Here is a 16896-nt window from a genome sequence, read left to right as displayed (position 1 = left end):
AGTCCCAACACCACAGTCCTGGACAAGCGAGAAGCCTGAAAAGAGAGTGAGAGAAAGCGTGCACTCCAAGAGACTGAGAGAGCCCTCAGAAGAGAATTTCCAACTTCCCAGTCAGCCCTCATCTATATACTGGGCATGACGTTGCTTGATACAGAATACTCCATTGGCCAATATAGCCCTCAATCCTAAGTCCAAGTTCAAATCCTAAGAGGAGTTGTGGACCCTTTGTCCCAGCCGTGCGGCCCCCAGCCTGTTGTGCTCCTGCACACTGGCAAAACCCAGCAAGCTGAAAGGTCCTGGATGTCTCAGCACCAACTACAAACATCAGTGCGCTATCGACGTTCTTCTCATAACAAATCCCATATTAAATCCAAAAAACAGAGCTCCTCTAGCTGCTAAAAAGAAAAACTAACTCTGTCCCAGTCAAAACCAGGACAAGTTTGGACTGCAAATTGAAGAAAAAAGTGATGACTTTCTTAAAGCCATTGTTTCTTGAGTATTGAACTTGTAGCTTTTTCTCTAATAGTGCTCACTTATGTATAACTGAAGCAGAGATTACTTGTCATCTTTAAACTTGTAGTGATGTTGAAGTTTTTTGTTTTAGACCACTGATTTGGAGCTAGAAAACTTGAATCCTCCCCATGATTAATTTAGTAAAGCCTCTTTAAACCTTAACCTGCAGTTAATCCAGATCTTTGTGACTGAAGGTCTGGCGCTCTTCCTTGAGGAGCTCTGAATCAGGGCTGTTTCACCAGACCACCTGCACACCAGATTCAGGAGTGAAACACCAAGTTTGTAACTCTTCAGCTGCTGCGCTGGCTGGATAGTGTGTGAATGTGATACAGGATATTAGCAAAATGATATGAAGTAGTATAGGCAAAAGTGTTAATAAAACCACAGTGTATAGAAGGATATGAAAAATAAAGTTGAGAGAGAGAAAATAGCTGATATTAGATTAACTGGAATCGTTGGAAGGAGAAATGACAATGCTTATTCATTCATGTCACTGGTGCCAGGCTTGTGTGCCCAAAGCCTTGTCTGTTCTTCAAGTGATGCTGGCTGGCCTAATGAAAGGTATTGCTGCTTCTCTCAACAAATCTTAGAGCCAGGTTTTCAGGACCAGCAACGTAAGTGGCCATGACAGTGTCTTGTGAGTCACAGGTCACTCTTATTTCAGTTAAAGGTGCCTTTCTTACTGCCAGGTTGCAGTACAGAAACCTAACCTTGGCATTTAGCACAGATGTGGGTTAAAACTTGATGTAATCAGATCTCTAAAGTACTTTCAGATGCACAGCTGATTGAAACAAATGGTTACAACCATAATCTTCTTTAAGGAGCCTAACAAAGGCTCGTCTGTCTCTCTGTGTACTCCCTGCTGGCTTATACTCACTCTGCCACTAATGAAGCCTTTGGTGTACAAAGTGTTTCTGCCTTTTCTAAAGCTTCTCAGTTTACTGATTTATAATGATGTTGCGTGGTTGGATTTAGGTAACAAAATATAGAGTGGTGCCTTGGACCCTGGATAGTAGATGAATCCATGCCAGCTGTCTAGAGAATACTTTATTTAACAACAGCTTTTCCATCTAAAAGTAATCTTCATGTTTCCATCCTTCCTTTTCTTGCCACTCTTAGTGTTTTCCTCTATTAGGTGGCTGGGGCCTTAAGTGTTTTCAATTTTCTAGGTGTAAATACATCCTCCGTATTGAATTTGAACACTACCTAAAAGTGAGTGACTACCTTTAGCAGCACTTAGAATGATACCCAAAATTGATCTCGGATGAAACGGGTGAATGTGTTGGTAAAGCCTTGTTCTCAGTGCTTTATAAGTCAAATAGTTAGGATTCTAACCTTCTCTAGTTAAAGAGGTGATTTTAATTTTTTTTTTTTAGGTGATTTTAGTATTTGGTTGCCTTAACCTCTCAACTTATTGAGTCTTTGGAGACAGTGGTTGTTGCAGAAGCCTTTGCTTAATTGTTTGGTTTTCTGCATGTGGATCACATTAGTGTTAATGGGAATTTTTGTGTGAAATTTTTGCTACAAAAAAATGTCTCTTCCTCCTTTTACAGCCCTCAGAAACCCTGTCATCACCTAAATGATGATGTGGCATATTGAAGTTACTTTTAAGCTGTATGGATTTTTTACTTCCAAAGCCTTTCAAAGACAGAAGATGTTTTGTGATTTACTGTTCTGTGTGCTATGCATACATGGGGAGTTGCACTGCTCAGATGATTCTAAAAAGACAGCGTTGAAACAGCGATTCCGTCCTTCCTAAGGCTTTCATAGCCTAGAATCACTGAGCACCAAAGTCATTCCCTTCTCTCCCCGAATGTAAATTGGTTTCATCTTAAGTTCAGCAGTGCTTTAACTTTTTGCTTGCTTTTCTTCTTAGAGACCTTAACAGTGTGAACTGTGATGAACTAGGACCTTTGCCTCCAGGCTGGGAAGTTAGAAGTACAGCTTCAGGAAGAATATATTTTGTAGATCACAACAACAGAACCACACAATTCACAGATCCACGACTACATCACATCATGAAGTAAGAACCTTGGCTGATAAATAATTAATCTCGATTTTGTATTCTTAAACCTTTTATTTTTGTCCTATTTTAACTACAGTCTGGGAGTCATGGGGGCTGAAAAACTGTGTGATAACAATATTGGGGAACAGATGCAACCACTGCTCTAGTCAGGGTCACAGCATTGGTTCTCAGTGGTGGTTTTATCAAACCTTTTTGCAGATAGTGTTCAGAAATATTTTTACTTATGCTTTGCAGTCCTAAGGTTGGAGGGAGGGTTTGCTTGTTTTGGCACAATGCTGATCTCTCTAAGCTGGTTTGACAAAATTGCAGCAGGCTGTGCTGGAGCCAATATGCAGTTCTGAAAATGCTGGGGTGTGGGGCAGAGGGTCTGCCAGGCAGTTCCACAGCAGTCAGCTCTTGTCTCTCTGGTTTCACAGTTCTAGGTCTGTGCTGGCTGTGCAAGACCTGAACTGGCCTTGTGCTCCCGTGAGCTCCAGACAACAGGAATATAAAGCCAGCTGGAGTCTGGTTGCCTGATCCTGTGCAAAGCCAGCTTGGGTTTAGCAGAATTTAATAAGCTCAAGTTCTGCATCATGCAAAGGCAGCTGAACTGTTACAGAACTGACCCTGGAAGCAGCCTAGTAGTGCTTGTTATGCCCAAGATCAGACTTTTCCCTGGATCTGAGTTGTCTGTGCTTGAAGCCAGGTGGGGAATCTCTGTATCTAAAAAATAATTGCTCCACAAGCCAAGTAAAGCACTGATGGGTAAGGACAGTTGAATGCATGAAGCTGCAGCTGTTGGGACAGGTACATCTTTCTCTTTGAATAACCATAGATGCAGTACTTTTACTGTGTCAAGAATCCCCAGCCTTATTTTGCACGGAGCTGGAATAAAATTCATTACAGCTGTTAGATGTTTCCACTTACAAAGCTGTTGTTTGTGTCATTAGAAGTCTCTTTTTGTGTTATGCTCTTGCAAGTTGTCCCCATATGGGAGGAATACCACATAAACGTTTCAATTATTGCTCAGTCAGCATTCAGTGATCACGCTCCGCAGCCTTCCGCAATATATTGCTGTATAAAAAACAAGCTGAAAAATGCTGAAACTCCTTATTGTAAATGGCTGCATTCCTTACGTCCCTGAATGGAGGGTAATGATGCTATGGAAGTTACTCAGCTGAATATCCATTTCACCCCAGGTTTCTCTTAGAGAAGCTTAATCACTTCTTCCATTGTTGTTTTCCATATTCTTTTGTTACACTTCCAGAATAAATATTTTCATTTTCTTTCAAAGCCATCAATGCCAGCTAAAAGAGCCCAGCCAGCAGCCTCTGCCAGCTCCAAATGAGGGGTCGCTAGAAGATGGTGAGGAGTTGCCTGCACAGAGATATGAAAGAGACTTGGTTCAAAAATTGAAAGTTCTTAGACATGAGCTCTCTCTTCAGCAACCACAGGCTGGTCACTGTCGCATTGAAGTGTCCAGAGAGGAAATATTTGAGGTATTTGATTGACTTTTTACTACTATTAGCAGCCTTTGTCACTCAGTAGTTAAGTAAAACTTACCTTTGCTTATAGCAACTCTGCTTCCTGAAAGAGGTGGTGAATACCACCAAGTATTAACAGAGTTGTAATTGGAATTTGCTTTAAATTAGCAGAATAATGTTTTCTGTTGTTGAGTAACTATCTATTTATTACAGTAATGCATCTTAGTAGACTTAATTATAAGAAGGAAATAAAATGACTAATTGTAAAAATACACACATAGGAATCCTACCGTCAGATAATGAAGATGAGGCCGAAGGACTTGAAAAAGAGGCTTATGGTGAAATTTCGAGGAGAGGAAGGCCTGGATTATGGAGGAGTGGCAAGGTGAGATTTGGGGTTTGTCTGACACTTTTAAACTGTAAGATTGTTCTTAAAGTGACCATGGCTGATATAATAATTCCCTTTCCAATTACCTGTTAATGGTATATTTATTTGTGATCTAGTTTGTAGGTAGTGGTTGTAGCTTCAGTCTTGGTGTCATGGTAGTTTGGGAAGTAGAAGCATGTGGTTCAACAGTTGTCCCACAGCCCTCCTGGTGTCAAAAGCTTGGACTAAATGACTCTCTGCCTTGTATTTGGGAACATTCCTGGGATTAACACCAGATCGAGGTGTTTCTGTTTCCTCTTTACCCCATAGGTACTCTGTTTTCACCACCATTACCCAGTGAGTGTAAAAGCTTGTTTAAGATGGGCTATTGATCTTACCAGAGACAATGCTGATCCCAGCAACAGGCTCCGGTTTCATAAGTGAAAGTGCAGTCAGCTAAAATTGTGAGGTCTTTCAAGAAGGATGTAGACTCTGAAGTAAAATCCAAATCACAGCACGGGTTTTGTCAAATACACCTGTCTGATTTCCAACGAATGGGTTGCAAGACAATAGGGGTTCCTTTTCGTTATATCTCAGCCCCATTCAGGAGACTCCTCTGATCTGTTGGAGCAGGAGTGGAAATGAACTAATCCTAAGCAAAGGCTAAAATTTTAGAGAAGACTTGGCCTCCCTCTTAAAAAAAATAATAATTCCCTGTGGGTCAGGTCAGATCTGAAGTTCTGGAGTTGATTGTAACATCATCACCAAAATGCGCATCTCTTCGGTGGCTCAGGTGCTACTGACATTTCTCAAATCCGCAAAAGCTGCATCACCCACTTAGGTGTCTTTCAGTAACCCATTGCTGAACAAAGGAAAGAAGTTGGAACATTCTGAGCTGCCTTACTCGAGGCAACGTCGAGTGTCTCTGCTGTTTGACATCCTGTTGCCGGGATGGCTTTCCTAGTTGCCTGTTTGCTGCAGCAGACTCTTTCACGTCAGTACTGCTCCACTTCTAAGCATCTAAGTTGATAGTCCTCTCAGAATACTTTGGACCCCGGATGGGTGTCCAAATTTATTAATAAAGGGGTATTCGTCATGATGACTTAGGAGATCAGAAATAGCTTTATTTCCATTCTGGTCCTTGTATGTTACTAAGGTGAGAGAATTTACCTAACCTCTCCTCCTTTAGTGTGTCTGGGCTCTCTGCTGAAAAGCAGAGATTCTCTAGTCATCGAGCATTTGCAGAAAATCGGCTCTTCTAATAGATCTCCAGTGATTGAGCTGATTTCAAACAACATATTTTTTTGAATATTTCTTTATACTGTACAGGTTGCAGAGCAGCAGATCTCTTAGTCTCCGAATATCTGAACTCTGTACAAACTCAAGATTTTTTCAGTAGTGGGTCTCGTTCAGACTCCGTTTGTTGATAGCATTGTCTGACAGCTTGCTGTAGCTTCTCTAATCGGTGTTAATCCCTTCAGTACCTCTAAGCTAAACCAAGTCTGCCTGTGAGTGGAGTAAGACACTTCCCAGGTTTTAAGCATACCTTTGTGGTCTGCAAATGGAGGGCAGCACAAGGTGATTAGATTTTGAAATAAACATTTCATAACTGATGGCTAGTTTGATGATTCACAATAATTGTGTTGTCTGAAAAAGTGGAAGTTGCAGCCTTCTAAAATACTTTTTTTTTTTTTTTTGACAGAGAATGGTTGTATTTGCTGTGCCATGAAATGCTGAATCCCTATTACGGACTCTTCCAGTACTCCACAGATAATATTTACATGCTGCAAATCAACCCAGACTCTTCTATCAATCCTGTAAGTATTAACTTCTGAGCAACATACCTACTTTAACAGATGTCCCCTGCAGTGTTTTGTTACAGCTCTTCTTCCACCACAAAAGGGTAAGCTGAAGGGTAAAGCAGAATAAGAATGTGTTAATGAGTCTTATACTGATATAGCATGAAGCAGAGGGGTTTTGCTCAGAAATTAAAAACATGAGAGAGGAGGTGTCCTTTGATAAGTATGTGATTTCTTTGAGGCTCCTGGGTACTGACTGGGATGCACGGTGATTCTGAGAAGATACACGTAGGTGAAATTCATCTTCCCCGGGAACGCAGGCGGTTGTGCAAACAGCAGCGCATCCCAAGCAGTGTTCGCCCCGTGACTCCAGGGGCTTGTGTGCCTGCCTTGCCCTTTCTCTTTAAGCTGCTGTGCTTGGGGTTTTTTTCTTACTGGAGGATTTGTATTGATGCAGACCCTAAAAGGAGCAGCAATTCTGTGTTAGTACAGGGGCATTTTTCCTGACGTGACATTTCCTGACATTTGCTCTGTAAGATGAGGAAGACGGATCGGAAGAATCTCAACCACAGGACTTACGCCTCAGTTTCCAGAAGTCAGTTTATAAGCAACATGAAAGACATGAAGGAAATGAGCACATGACCTGCTTCCTCCAGAGCAAAAAAGATTTTGATGGTTAAACAAAGAAAAAACTAATTTAGTTGGAATTGGTGTGTCTTGGATTCTGGGGATTTCATGGGGATTTTCTTTTCAGCGTTTTTGCCCTTTGAGAGGTCTAGAGGACTTGTATCCAATTTATTACTCAACTAATGCACAGAGACTTGTTTGAGGCACTTAATCATTAAATGCTTCTGTTCTTGGTTATGTTACGAGGAAAAACAGTGGCTCCTCTTGCCCGGAGGGTTGCAGATAACTCGCAGTGAACGTACAACTGATAAGGCAGATGTAACCACACGATGTCAGTGTCTTCCCGCTGCCTGATTTTCTCTCCTCTCCCTGCAGGACCATTTGTCTTATTTCCATTTTGTTGGTCGGATAATGGGTTTGGCTGTGTTCCATGGACACTATATCAACGGGGGTTTCACGGTTCCCTTTTACAAACAGCTTCTGGGGAAGGCCATTCAGCTCTCCGATCTGGAATCTGTTGACCCAGAGTTACACAAAAGTTTAGTTTGGATCTTGTAAGTACTGTATTTATCTGTTGCCTCGCTGTAGAGAAGATGGGGTAGAATATGTTGGCAGTAAGGAGATAATGCTTAATAGAAAATGTTTGCGAAAATCTTGTAATGGTGGATATATGTACAAAGTTATTAAACTACTGTTTCTATGTCAGAAAGCTCCAGGTACTCGAGGAAAAGTTCTAATTGCAAACTGTGTTAGCTCTCCTTGCAACAAAGCAGATACTAAATCATTAGATGTTCCATGGATGCGGTAGGATATCACAGTATCAAAAATCCAAACTCAGGACGGAGTTGTACAGCCTTGTCCAAAAGAAAGCCAACTTTGATTAAAAAGGAAATAAATGGCATTAATTTGGGCTTCTGTACATTTGCAGTTCAGAACAAAATCCAACGTTCTGTGTAGCTTTGGGACTCTTCAGCAGTGCTTTGTATTATCTTGATTTCTTTTCGAAAATGCTCTTTTGAATTTTGTATCTGAAGTTACTAATGTTGTTGGAGTTCACTGCATTTGATCTCTTCTGTGCTTCACGCTGACACATGACAGTGAATCAGTGTATATGCTGTATATATATGTGTGTTTGTGTATATAGGGTTTAATTCATTATCCTGAGTGCTACTAGAATTAGCTGGATGGCTCGTATCTGATCAGGCTCTTCAATGTGTGTTAAGCTATGCAGAAGTTGGTGGTTGTGACAATATTCCTCTAGTGGTGTGAAATGCAGACAGATAGTTACTAGGTTTATCCTGAAGACTAAGTGTTCAAGTAGCAAACTGTCAACATCACACTGAGGGTTATCAAAATATCCAAAATACTGGATTTACCTTTCTTCTTTCCATTGCCAGAGAGAATGATATCACCCCAGTTCTGGACCATACTTTTTGTGTGGAACACAATGCCTTTGGGCGGATCTTACAGCATGAACTCAAACCAAATGGCAGGAATATTCCAGTGACAGAAGAGAACAAGAAAGAATATGTCAGGTATTGCAGAACAAAAATATATCCTGCAAATGTAGTGGAAAGATAGTACTAAAGAGGGATTTTTTTTTAATATAGTGAAACTAACGAAATAAGTATTTTGTGGGGAAATACCTGAGTCATAAATGACATGAGGGTTTTTGCACAGTGCCCAGTTGTAAGACCTGGAAAGATGAACCTGTGAATTGTACTTTGTTTTTTCTGTTGATGGTGCAGTAATTGATTTTTGATGGAAAAATGGACTGATAAGCACTTCTTTCATAATACAATATGTGCGTATTAAAACAAGTTCTTTTGTAAAACGAGCATTTTGTAGCTCTGCTGTATAAAGCCCAGTCCTATCCAGCTCATCATCCCTGACTTTTTTTTCCCTGCCCACAGGTTGTATGTAAACTGGCGATTTATGAGAGGGATAGAGGCACAGTTCCTGGCTCTGCAGAAAGGTTTTAATGAACTTATTCCTCAACATCTCCTTAAGCCTTTCGACCAGAAGGAACTTGAGGTATATGTTTTATCCACATGGAATATTGTTTTGTAATTTGTTTGATCCACAATCAAGCACTGATTTTAAAAAAATAAACAAATAAACAAAAAGCAAACCCACAAAACTTATTCCAATTATTTACCAGAAAGCTGTATATTTGTTTAACCAAACCCTTTTTGGTTTATTCCAGACGTTCTTTGTGTTAACATTGAGAGGGCATCTTACACAGGGAAAGACAAATACACCATGTTGTCTAACGAAGGACTAATGCTCAAAGCAGGTGGTCTGGGCACAGAGGGAGTACTGCACGTTTGAGGAACTGCTGGCAAGACCTAATGTATTATCTAGCCCAGAACTTCTTTTCTTCACTAACTGTTTCATACGTGGCTGTTTCTGTATTCATGTAGGGCATGGTTTACAGGGACTGAAATAGAAATGTAGAGAGAAAAGAAATTAATTTGTCTTCTCATTTAATTCTGAGATGCAGAATGCTACATCTTAAAATAATTCCTGTTCTAGCAATTTTTCTTCTGGTTTTGCCTTTTTTAAAAAAAGAAGGCAACCTGTGGAATATGCACCATTTGTGATATTGAAGCACTAGCTTCATGCTAGTCGTTCGTGCATGCTGATTAATCCCATGAAGTTAGTGCATTCCATTTGCTAGCTGCTTAAAAAGGCAGATTAAAAATCCATTAAATATTTCAATACTGTCTACGTCAGAACAGTCACAACTGTCCTAATAATGTAAATGAGTGCAAGTGGGTGCTGTCTTGGTGGCACAAAAAGGCAGCTGCTGAATTGTAGCTCTCAGAAATGTGATCCTCGGTATGGAATACTATGGGAAATTTAGAATATGACCCACGTTCTGTTTTGAGAGGTGAAGTTTTCTCTGTGCCGTTTATTTGTCGTTGCCAGGGGAGGTGGTTAGATTCATGGCCAGCAGTGACTTCCTTTTACAGTATTTTGCAACCTGATTTCATCTGGGAAAAAAGATTGAAATAATGTCTGGTCTGTGCCAGATCCTCTCGCCACCAACATCAGAATAGAGATGCAAAGTTTCTGTAGTTGTGGAACAACAAACCAACTAGGATGTTGCCATAAACCGAGCAGGATTCTGTTGTAGTTGGTATTGGCACCTCTAGGACAAACCTGCATCAGGACAACGATGTTGTGTAGCGCAGTAGATGCCATGCCTTCTTCCACGTCTGTGCTGTACCCTCATAAAGATATGCTATTCTTTCCCAGTAGGACAGATTTAACAAAGCAGGTCCTGAATGGGCTTTTGACTCTAGTTTCTTGTGAAAATTCTATTTCTGGTCATTGTACTCCTTGGCCTCAGTTTCATTGTGGTTTAACTGGAGAGATTTACCGCCTGTTCTAAACGGATTTGGAGTGTTACCATGCATCAAAAAGGTGGTTCAAGGGCGTAAAGAATGCCAGGCTTCGTGAAATAGTCAGATGTATGTCTTTATAGCAGCAAACCTGAAATGACTCTGCATGTTAAAGTGTTTTTCCAATCCTTCAACAGCTAATCATAGGAGGCCTGGATAAGATAGACCTGAATGACTGGAAGTCAAACACACGTCTAAAGCACTGCATGGCAGATAGCAATATTGTGAAGTGGTTCTGGCAAGCAGTGGAAACATTTGATGAAGAAAGAAGGGCAAGGCTGCTGCAGTTTGTGACGGGTTCGACGCGTGTCCCACTTCAAGGTTTCAAGGCTTTACAAGGTGACTGGTGTGGAGGCCGAGTTAATCTGTGGTGGGACACAGAGATAAAAATCTTGTGGTATTTACTAGCCTCTTTTAAAATATCAGTGTATTACTGGATAACTCAAGCACTTACGAACTTTAGATCCCAAGAGCAGTTTTTCATTTGTCAGCAGCTCTGTTGATGGCGAACGCTTTAGCTGCTGCTGATAGTGATACAAGCTGGTAAATCTGTCATCGTGTAACACGTTGACTGGTGTCAGTATTAGCTTATCAGTCTCCTACAACTTTGTGGACTGATGTTAAAATCATGGCATGCAAGCACACACATGGTTGTAGAGCTGACCAAACAACTTTTTCGCATGAAAATTGTATTCCCTTCATTGTTTGGCAACAAACCAAGTTCCTGAAAATTGCAGTTTTTTTCATCAGAAAAGGTGGCAGGGTCCTAGGCTGTTGTGATTCTCCTGGTAACATTCCATCTGTTTGCTGACAGTAAACTGATGTTCAAAATTAAGATACGTAGTTCTGTTTTACAAGGAAAACCACCTCGCACTTAAGTCTTTTCATTTTTAAGGTGCAACTTTGTTAATGTAGAATTTAGCAGCTTTCCAAAATGCTAGTCTGCAAACTCGTTGTCATGAACAGCCCTGTCGCTTCTGCCATCCCTTCATCACCTGCCAATCTGATCTGCAGATTTAGCCTGTGGCATACTTATGTTTGCAGCTGGAACTGCAATCTTCTCCTTTTTACCTTTTATAAGCAGCAAAATCTGTGTGTATGAATGATGTTTTGTTGAAGTGCATTAACTAGAATGTCTGTCTGTAAGGTTCTACAGGCGCTGCAGGACCCAGACTGTTTACCATCCATTTAATAGATGCAAACACAGACAACCTTCCAAAAGCCCACACTTGGTAAGATGAAAACATTCTGCTTGTCACTGCTTGCTTTTCCTTTGTATTGGTTTAAAGGAGTCATCTCTGTTTGTCCTGGGTATGGATTAGCCATGTGATACGCGTAGATGACTCCCAAATGTGCTTTGCTAGCGTGGAAATATCTGTACTCTGCAGCCAGCCAAATAATCTACTTCTTGTCTTATGGTTTGATTTGTCTTCTGTGCTATCTGTGGTTTTCCTTTATCCCAGAGTTGATTATTCTGGATAGTGAGATGTTTGTAAGGTTATTTCTACGTGTTCAGCAAAAGCATTCACCGAGAAATGACTCGCAGCAATGAGCCCTCGTGCAGGATGACAAAGTTTTCAGATGTAAAATGTGGAAGTGCGCTGTTGGTACAGTACAGGCAGAGAACTGCGCTCTCGGACGGAAGTCTCACTCCATCAGAGACAGGAAACCATTTCAGCAGCGGCACAGACTGTCTGCAGGCAGAGCAGGGAGTGGGCCTGTCTGGTGTCTTGCTTTATTTGCAAGTCTCCTGCATCTGCCACCCGCCGCCTCCTCCCAAACGCTGCCCTATTAAGTCGTGCATTCCTGCCGCAGAAGTACGGCTGGTTTTTATCTTGTCTCCTTTGGCCACTGAAATGGCTGAGGCTTTCTTTGATTTTCACAAATTCTATCTATATATAGCTGATCTAGAAATCTTTTTTCCAATAAATATTTTAGATTCATATGCTGCATTGTGTTGTTATTTTACCTCCAGCTTTAACCGGATCGACATTCCGCCTTATGAGTCATACGAGAAGCTTTATGAGAAGCTGTTGACAGCTGTGGAAGAGACATGTGGGTTTGCTGTGGAGTGAAAAAGCAACCAAAGGAAACAGATGCTAGCTCATGGACCACCAAATCAAAAGCTAGAAGAAGCTTGCTGTGAACTTCCTGCTAAGCTGTCTGAAGCATCGGAACTCTAGACAACTTAGAGATGGGGCTGTTTCCCTTCCGCCACTGGTGGATGAGGGTGGGGGTAGGGACTTTTGTTGGTGGTTTCCAACTCTATTTTCTCCCCTTTCTTACAAAAACCCCTTCCCTCTTCTTCCATCCCCCCATGCAGCCAAGTTCAGCATTTGGCTTTGGTTACACAGGATATTCTGCTAGATTTGTAACACATATTGTGATAGGGTCAGTGACCTGTGGGGTTTTTTTTAAATAGGAGAATCAAAGTGTAATTAAGAATGAGCTTGATTTGCTGAGGACTTGCAACCGGTAGGTGAACCTGGTTAGTTTGTCTTAAATCAAGCTTGAGCCCTTGTAGAGTCCAGCAAGTGCAGAGTGTCTGACTGGCACTGGAATTTGCATTGCACATTTTAAACACCTGTTTAAGAAGTAAACTTCTAGCAGAAAATACCTCCATATGAACATTTAACTGAAAGGTAAAGAAATCCAAGCTCTGCCTTAGCAGGAAGCTCCCAGTGGAAGCTGTGGCTCACCTTGAGAAAAGTGAAGGAATCTGGGACAGCTCAAATGGTATTGTATGATTTCTTTTTGGTTGTCCTGGCTGAAATCTAATTGTTTTGCACATGAAAACAATTATTTCCTCCTGCAGAATTAACTTTCCATAGTTCGTTCAGATGTAAGTACCTTGCAGAGAAGCCTCGTAAAGAGACAGAGGATGAAAACCTGTTCACTCCCAAAGCTTGTGATTCCTGTGCCACTGTTTTACCTGAGATGTGTTTGTGTGACTTCAGATTCTAAGACTCACATGGAAATCGCTGAAAGCTGAGTTAACAGAGCAGACTTCTGTTCTGAAGTTTTCGGCCTTGGGAAGGGTTTATTTGGAGGTCGAGGTAAAAGGGTAACTATATAGCGAGTACATTTTAAATGTTATGGAAAGCTATTGGAAGAATTTATGACTTCAGTTCTGTAGGGATGAAGATTTCTCCAGAGAGCCATATAAGGCTATTTTTTCAAATATCTGAAACTAATATTAAAAGGTTTGTTCTCTAACACATTGCTAAAACGACTTCCCAGGGGAAACAAAAGCAAATCAAATACCTGAATCACTAACGTTTTTTCCAGTTTGCACACCAAGATGAGACAGTATTTTAACAAATAACACGGCTTCAGAAAGACCCAGTTATCTATCAAACGTGTCTAAACTTAAGTAAAGCAGACTTGCTTGTATAGGATTTTTTTCTTTGGCAAGCCTGATTTTTAGAGAGATTCATTACTGAAACATTTAACAGATGTTATGTTTATGGAATAGTGCATTGAAATTCAGCTGTGGGTAAGAGATCGTTCTTAGATGATGTCTACTGGAATACTTCTATTTTGTCTTTTTTTAATTGAATTTGATAATAGCTTTAAACTGTGATAGGACAGAAAGTAGACACTTGTCAAAACCCTGGCATCTTTTCTCTGTTTTGTTTGTGGTTTTCTTTTTTCCATTGACCATAATTTTTGTGATTTATTGGGAGTAAGGATTGCATTGGAGGTGTAAAATTGTACCATATCGTGAGATTTGCACGAGTTGGCTAAAGATGCTCATCCTGCAAGACTGTACAGGAGAGCTGTATTTAGACCCATGTTCCGTAGGAATCTTTTGGCACTTGGGGACCAGTTTCTGCAGTACTGGTTGTTGGGACGTAAATGAAACTCTGTGACTCTTTTGCAGAAAAGAGAGGAAATGTAGTTGTCTACAGAGAAGCATCTGTACGGTCTTGGGCTGAGTGGCAGAGTCCCCCCAGCCCTGGCTTTTCGGAATGGCTGTGAAGTCGTACCTGTTCATAGAGTGTATTTAATCCTTTCAGTACGTTTGAATGTGCAATAAACCAGTCAGATAGGGGAAAAAATAAAAGAAAAAAAAGAAAAAAAAAGAAAAATGGATTATTGCCCAAAAGCTTTGCATGCAGTCTCATGTGGATTTTTCACTAAAAGAGTTTAAAAAAAAACAGATACTAAAGCCCACTGTTAACAAAAATCCTATCACGCAAGCTCTACCTGCAGCACAACTGGCTCAGTGAACACCAAGCGAGGTGAAGGTAAAGGCCCTTGATTTGGACATCTGTAGGTCAAGTAGCTTCATGTCAATGACACAGTTGACATATGGTAGTTCCTAATGTCTTTGCTAGGTCAGTGTTTTATTGAATGCACAAAATAAGAATAGGCAAGGATCGTTGTTTTGAAAAGTCCGTCTGTTTTTTGCTGTATTTAAAAGCCCTTGTCAAGGTACCTCCTCCGTGCTGACAGAAACGAGAATAGGGCACTGTCTTCTTAATTATTTCAGTTCTCTTTTGAACAGCTTCACCACCTCTCCCATCGTGTTGTCTTTGCAATTTCGTGCCACTTCAGTGACGATGAAGATGTTTTTTGTATTGTTCTCTACACGCGTTTGAGGCAGGCCTTAAAGCTGGTTGGATGGATGGATGGATGGATGGAGGAGAATAAAGAAGTGAGGCAGAATGGTTTTTAAGCGATGGCTTGTTCTTCGTGCGGCTGGTTTCAAGGCCAGGGAAGGATGAAACGCAAACAGGAGTTTGCATGGCTTGAGCCATTGACTCTCGGAGGTCTCGGGAGCTGTTCAGATAACCTCAGCTGTCTGAATCTGGATGTTCATTCCCACTCGGTCTGCCAGCACTTGAACTGGTTGTTACTTCTCAAACTTGCCCAAAGAATAACATCGAGTCTGGTGTTCATTTTGTCATTACGCGTTCCACCTTGTACACGGATGCTCTTGGATCTGACCTGAAGGAAATAACAAGGTACAGTGTGTCTTTTGTTCCTGTCCTAAAGGCAACCCTAAAAGCTGGTCCATCAGCACAGACCTCCAGTGCTTGCCCTGATACTGCTCATCAGCCTATACTATATGCTCAGGGATGTAGGAAACCACCACTTTGCTCGTGTTTTAAATCAGGAAGAAACGAGACTGTTTTACGAACGTTAGCGTTAACTTGGGCATTATGTTAGACGAGACCCTGCTTCAAAAAGGCTGCTCGAAGCTCCAGATGGTGAAATCAGCGTTTGCTCAGCGGTATGTACTTAGTTCAAGTCAGAGGTGGTTATGAAATCCAACAGATTTTGTAAATTAGGGATCCAGCCACCGCGCCCTCTGGAGCTGGTGCCCAGGTTCAGGGCCGTGTGGCACAGCAAGTTCCCAGAAACACAGTATGGATCTATTTTTAATTTGTTAATTTTTTTTTGTTCCTCAACCACTTTATAATGTATTTTTTTAATTTATTATTTTGTAATGTCATGTTTAAGTATTGCTGCTATCCTTGTTATTCTTCCCACTGTTTTTATTGCAGATTTATTTTGTGAAAGTTGTACACTAATGTTTCATTTTATGTCTAAATCAAAGTATTTAAAGAAATACTAGTTCTATTTAATGTGGTTATGGAACCAGCTGGAATAAACAGTGATTGTATAGTAGGCTGGACCCAGGAGGTCATGTTCATTTTTGTTACATATGCAATAAACTCACAACTTTAAACTCTTGGTAATCCACCATTTTGTTTGTTAAAATATTTATGGAAGTCACAGGAAAATTGGTACGTAATTAAAGAGCGTGGTAGAGCTGTGCTTAGCTTAGCTGGAGATGGGGGTGGAGGATACAGGCAGAGTGTTGAAGGCAGCAACAAAAAAAAATATTGCTGTTATTGAAAATGATGTAGCATTACAAAATCGTGAGTAAGGTTAAAAAAAAATGCAGTTTGTGTGACAGACCCATTGTTCCGTGTGCTGAAGCCATCCTGGTGTTTGCACTGGTCTCTCACGAATATCGAGCGTCCGTGTTTGCTCACAACAGTGCCTCGCGCTGTTTTGAGTCCCAGCCCCGCTGCGGTGGGATCGTGGTTGTGGCAGCTAACTCGGTGGACAAGGTATGGAAATACAACTGATTTAACAAATTTATATGGATTGCCCAGGTACAACTCCTCCTTCCCAGGCAGAACGCTTTGTTTCGTTCATTCTTAACTGATTAATTACCAACCTCAAAATCCCTTCTTACTTTATTATTCATCCAGTTATTTTTCCAAACCCTCAGTTTTCAGGAAAGAAATTATAATCCCCCTCCCTTGATGAGAGTTGGAGAAAGACTCATTAATGCTGATGAATCTCTGCTTTCCTGTATTTTTTCTAATTAGTAGTGTTTTGCAAGCGGAGAAAGACACATAACGAGTCTGAGGACAGTGCTGGCGGTGATCGTTCAGCGCTCGGTATCGGAGTGTGCGCTGCAGCAGGACCTCCCCTCTCTAAAGCTGAAAGCTGGGAGTTCTTTAATCTGTGTATATTTTCTTTTAAAAAAAAAAAAAAAAAAGGGGAGGGGGAAGAATTCAGTAATGTTTTTTATTCTTTGAGTAACTTCACAATGTGATCAAATGCACTAAGAGATAATGAGCAAATGACCGGGGAGCTGGTTGCACCCGCTCCCTTGTTTCAGGCAGCAGCAGAATGGCTTTTGCTTGATGGTTCGGAGCAAGAAGCACTG

The 16896-nt window shown here is 41.0% G+C and overlaps 1 protein-coding gene across 1 annotated transcript in view; it reads left to right on the top strand.

Annotated features, from left to right (window-relative positions):
- Positions 1-15900, top strand: part of SMURF1 (SMAD specific E3 ubiquitin protein ligase 1) — a 28033-nt gene extending 12133 nt beyond the window's left edge. Inside the window, exons 9-18 of the mRNA XM_009977899.2 lie at positions 2390-2536; positions 3813-4017; positions 4284-4387; positions 6072-6186; positions 7171-7349; positions 8193-8330; positions 8709-8829; positions 10340-10541; positions 11359-11434; positions 12178-15900. Coding sequence (XP_009976201.2) covers positions 2390-2536; positions 3813-4017; positions 4284-4387; positions 6072-6186; positions 7171-7349; positions 8193-8330; positions 8709-8829; positions 10340-10541; positions 11359-11434; positions 12178-12277 — 1387 coding nt within the window. The 3' untranslated portion in view covers positions 12278-15900. The remainder of the gene's footprint in view (positions 1-2389; positions 2537-3812; positions 4018-4283; positions 4388-6071; positions 6187-7170; positions 7350-8192; positions 8331-8708; positions 8830-10339; positions 10542-11358; positions 11435-12177) is intronic.
- Positions 15901-16896: the final 996 nt, after the last annotated feature.

Source organism: Tauraco erythrolophus, chromosome 17 (assembly GCF_009769465.1).
Source record: "Tauraco erythrolophus isolate bTauEry1 chromosome 17, bTauEry1.pri, whole genome shotgun sequence".
NCBI lineage: Eukaryota > Metazoa > Chordata > Aves > Musophagiformes > Musophagidae > Tauraco > Tauraco erythrolophus.
The sequence above is the reverse complement of the archived record's forward strand: the minus strand, read 5'-3'. Positions and strand labels throughout refer to the sequence as shown.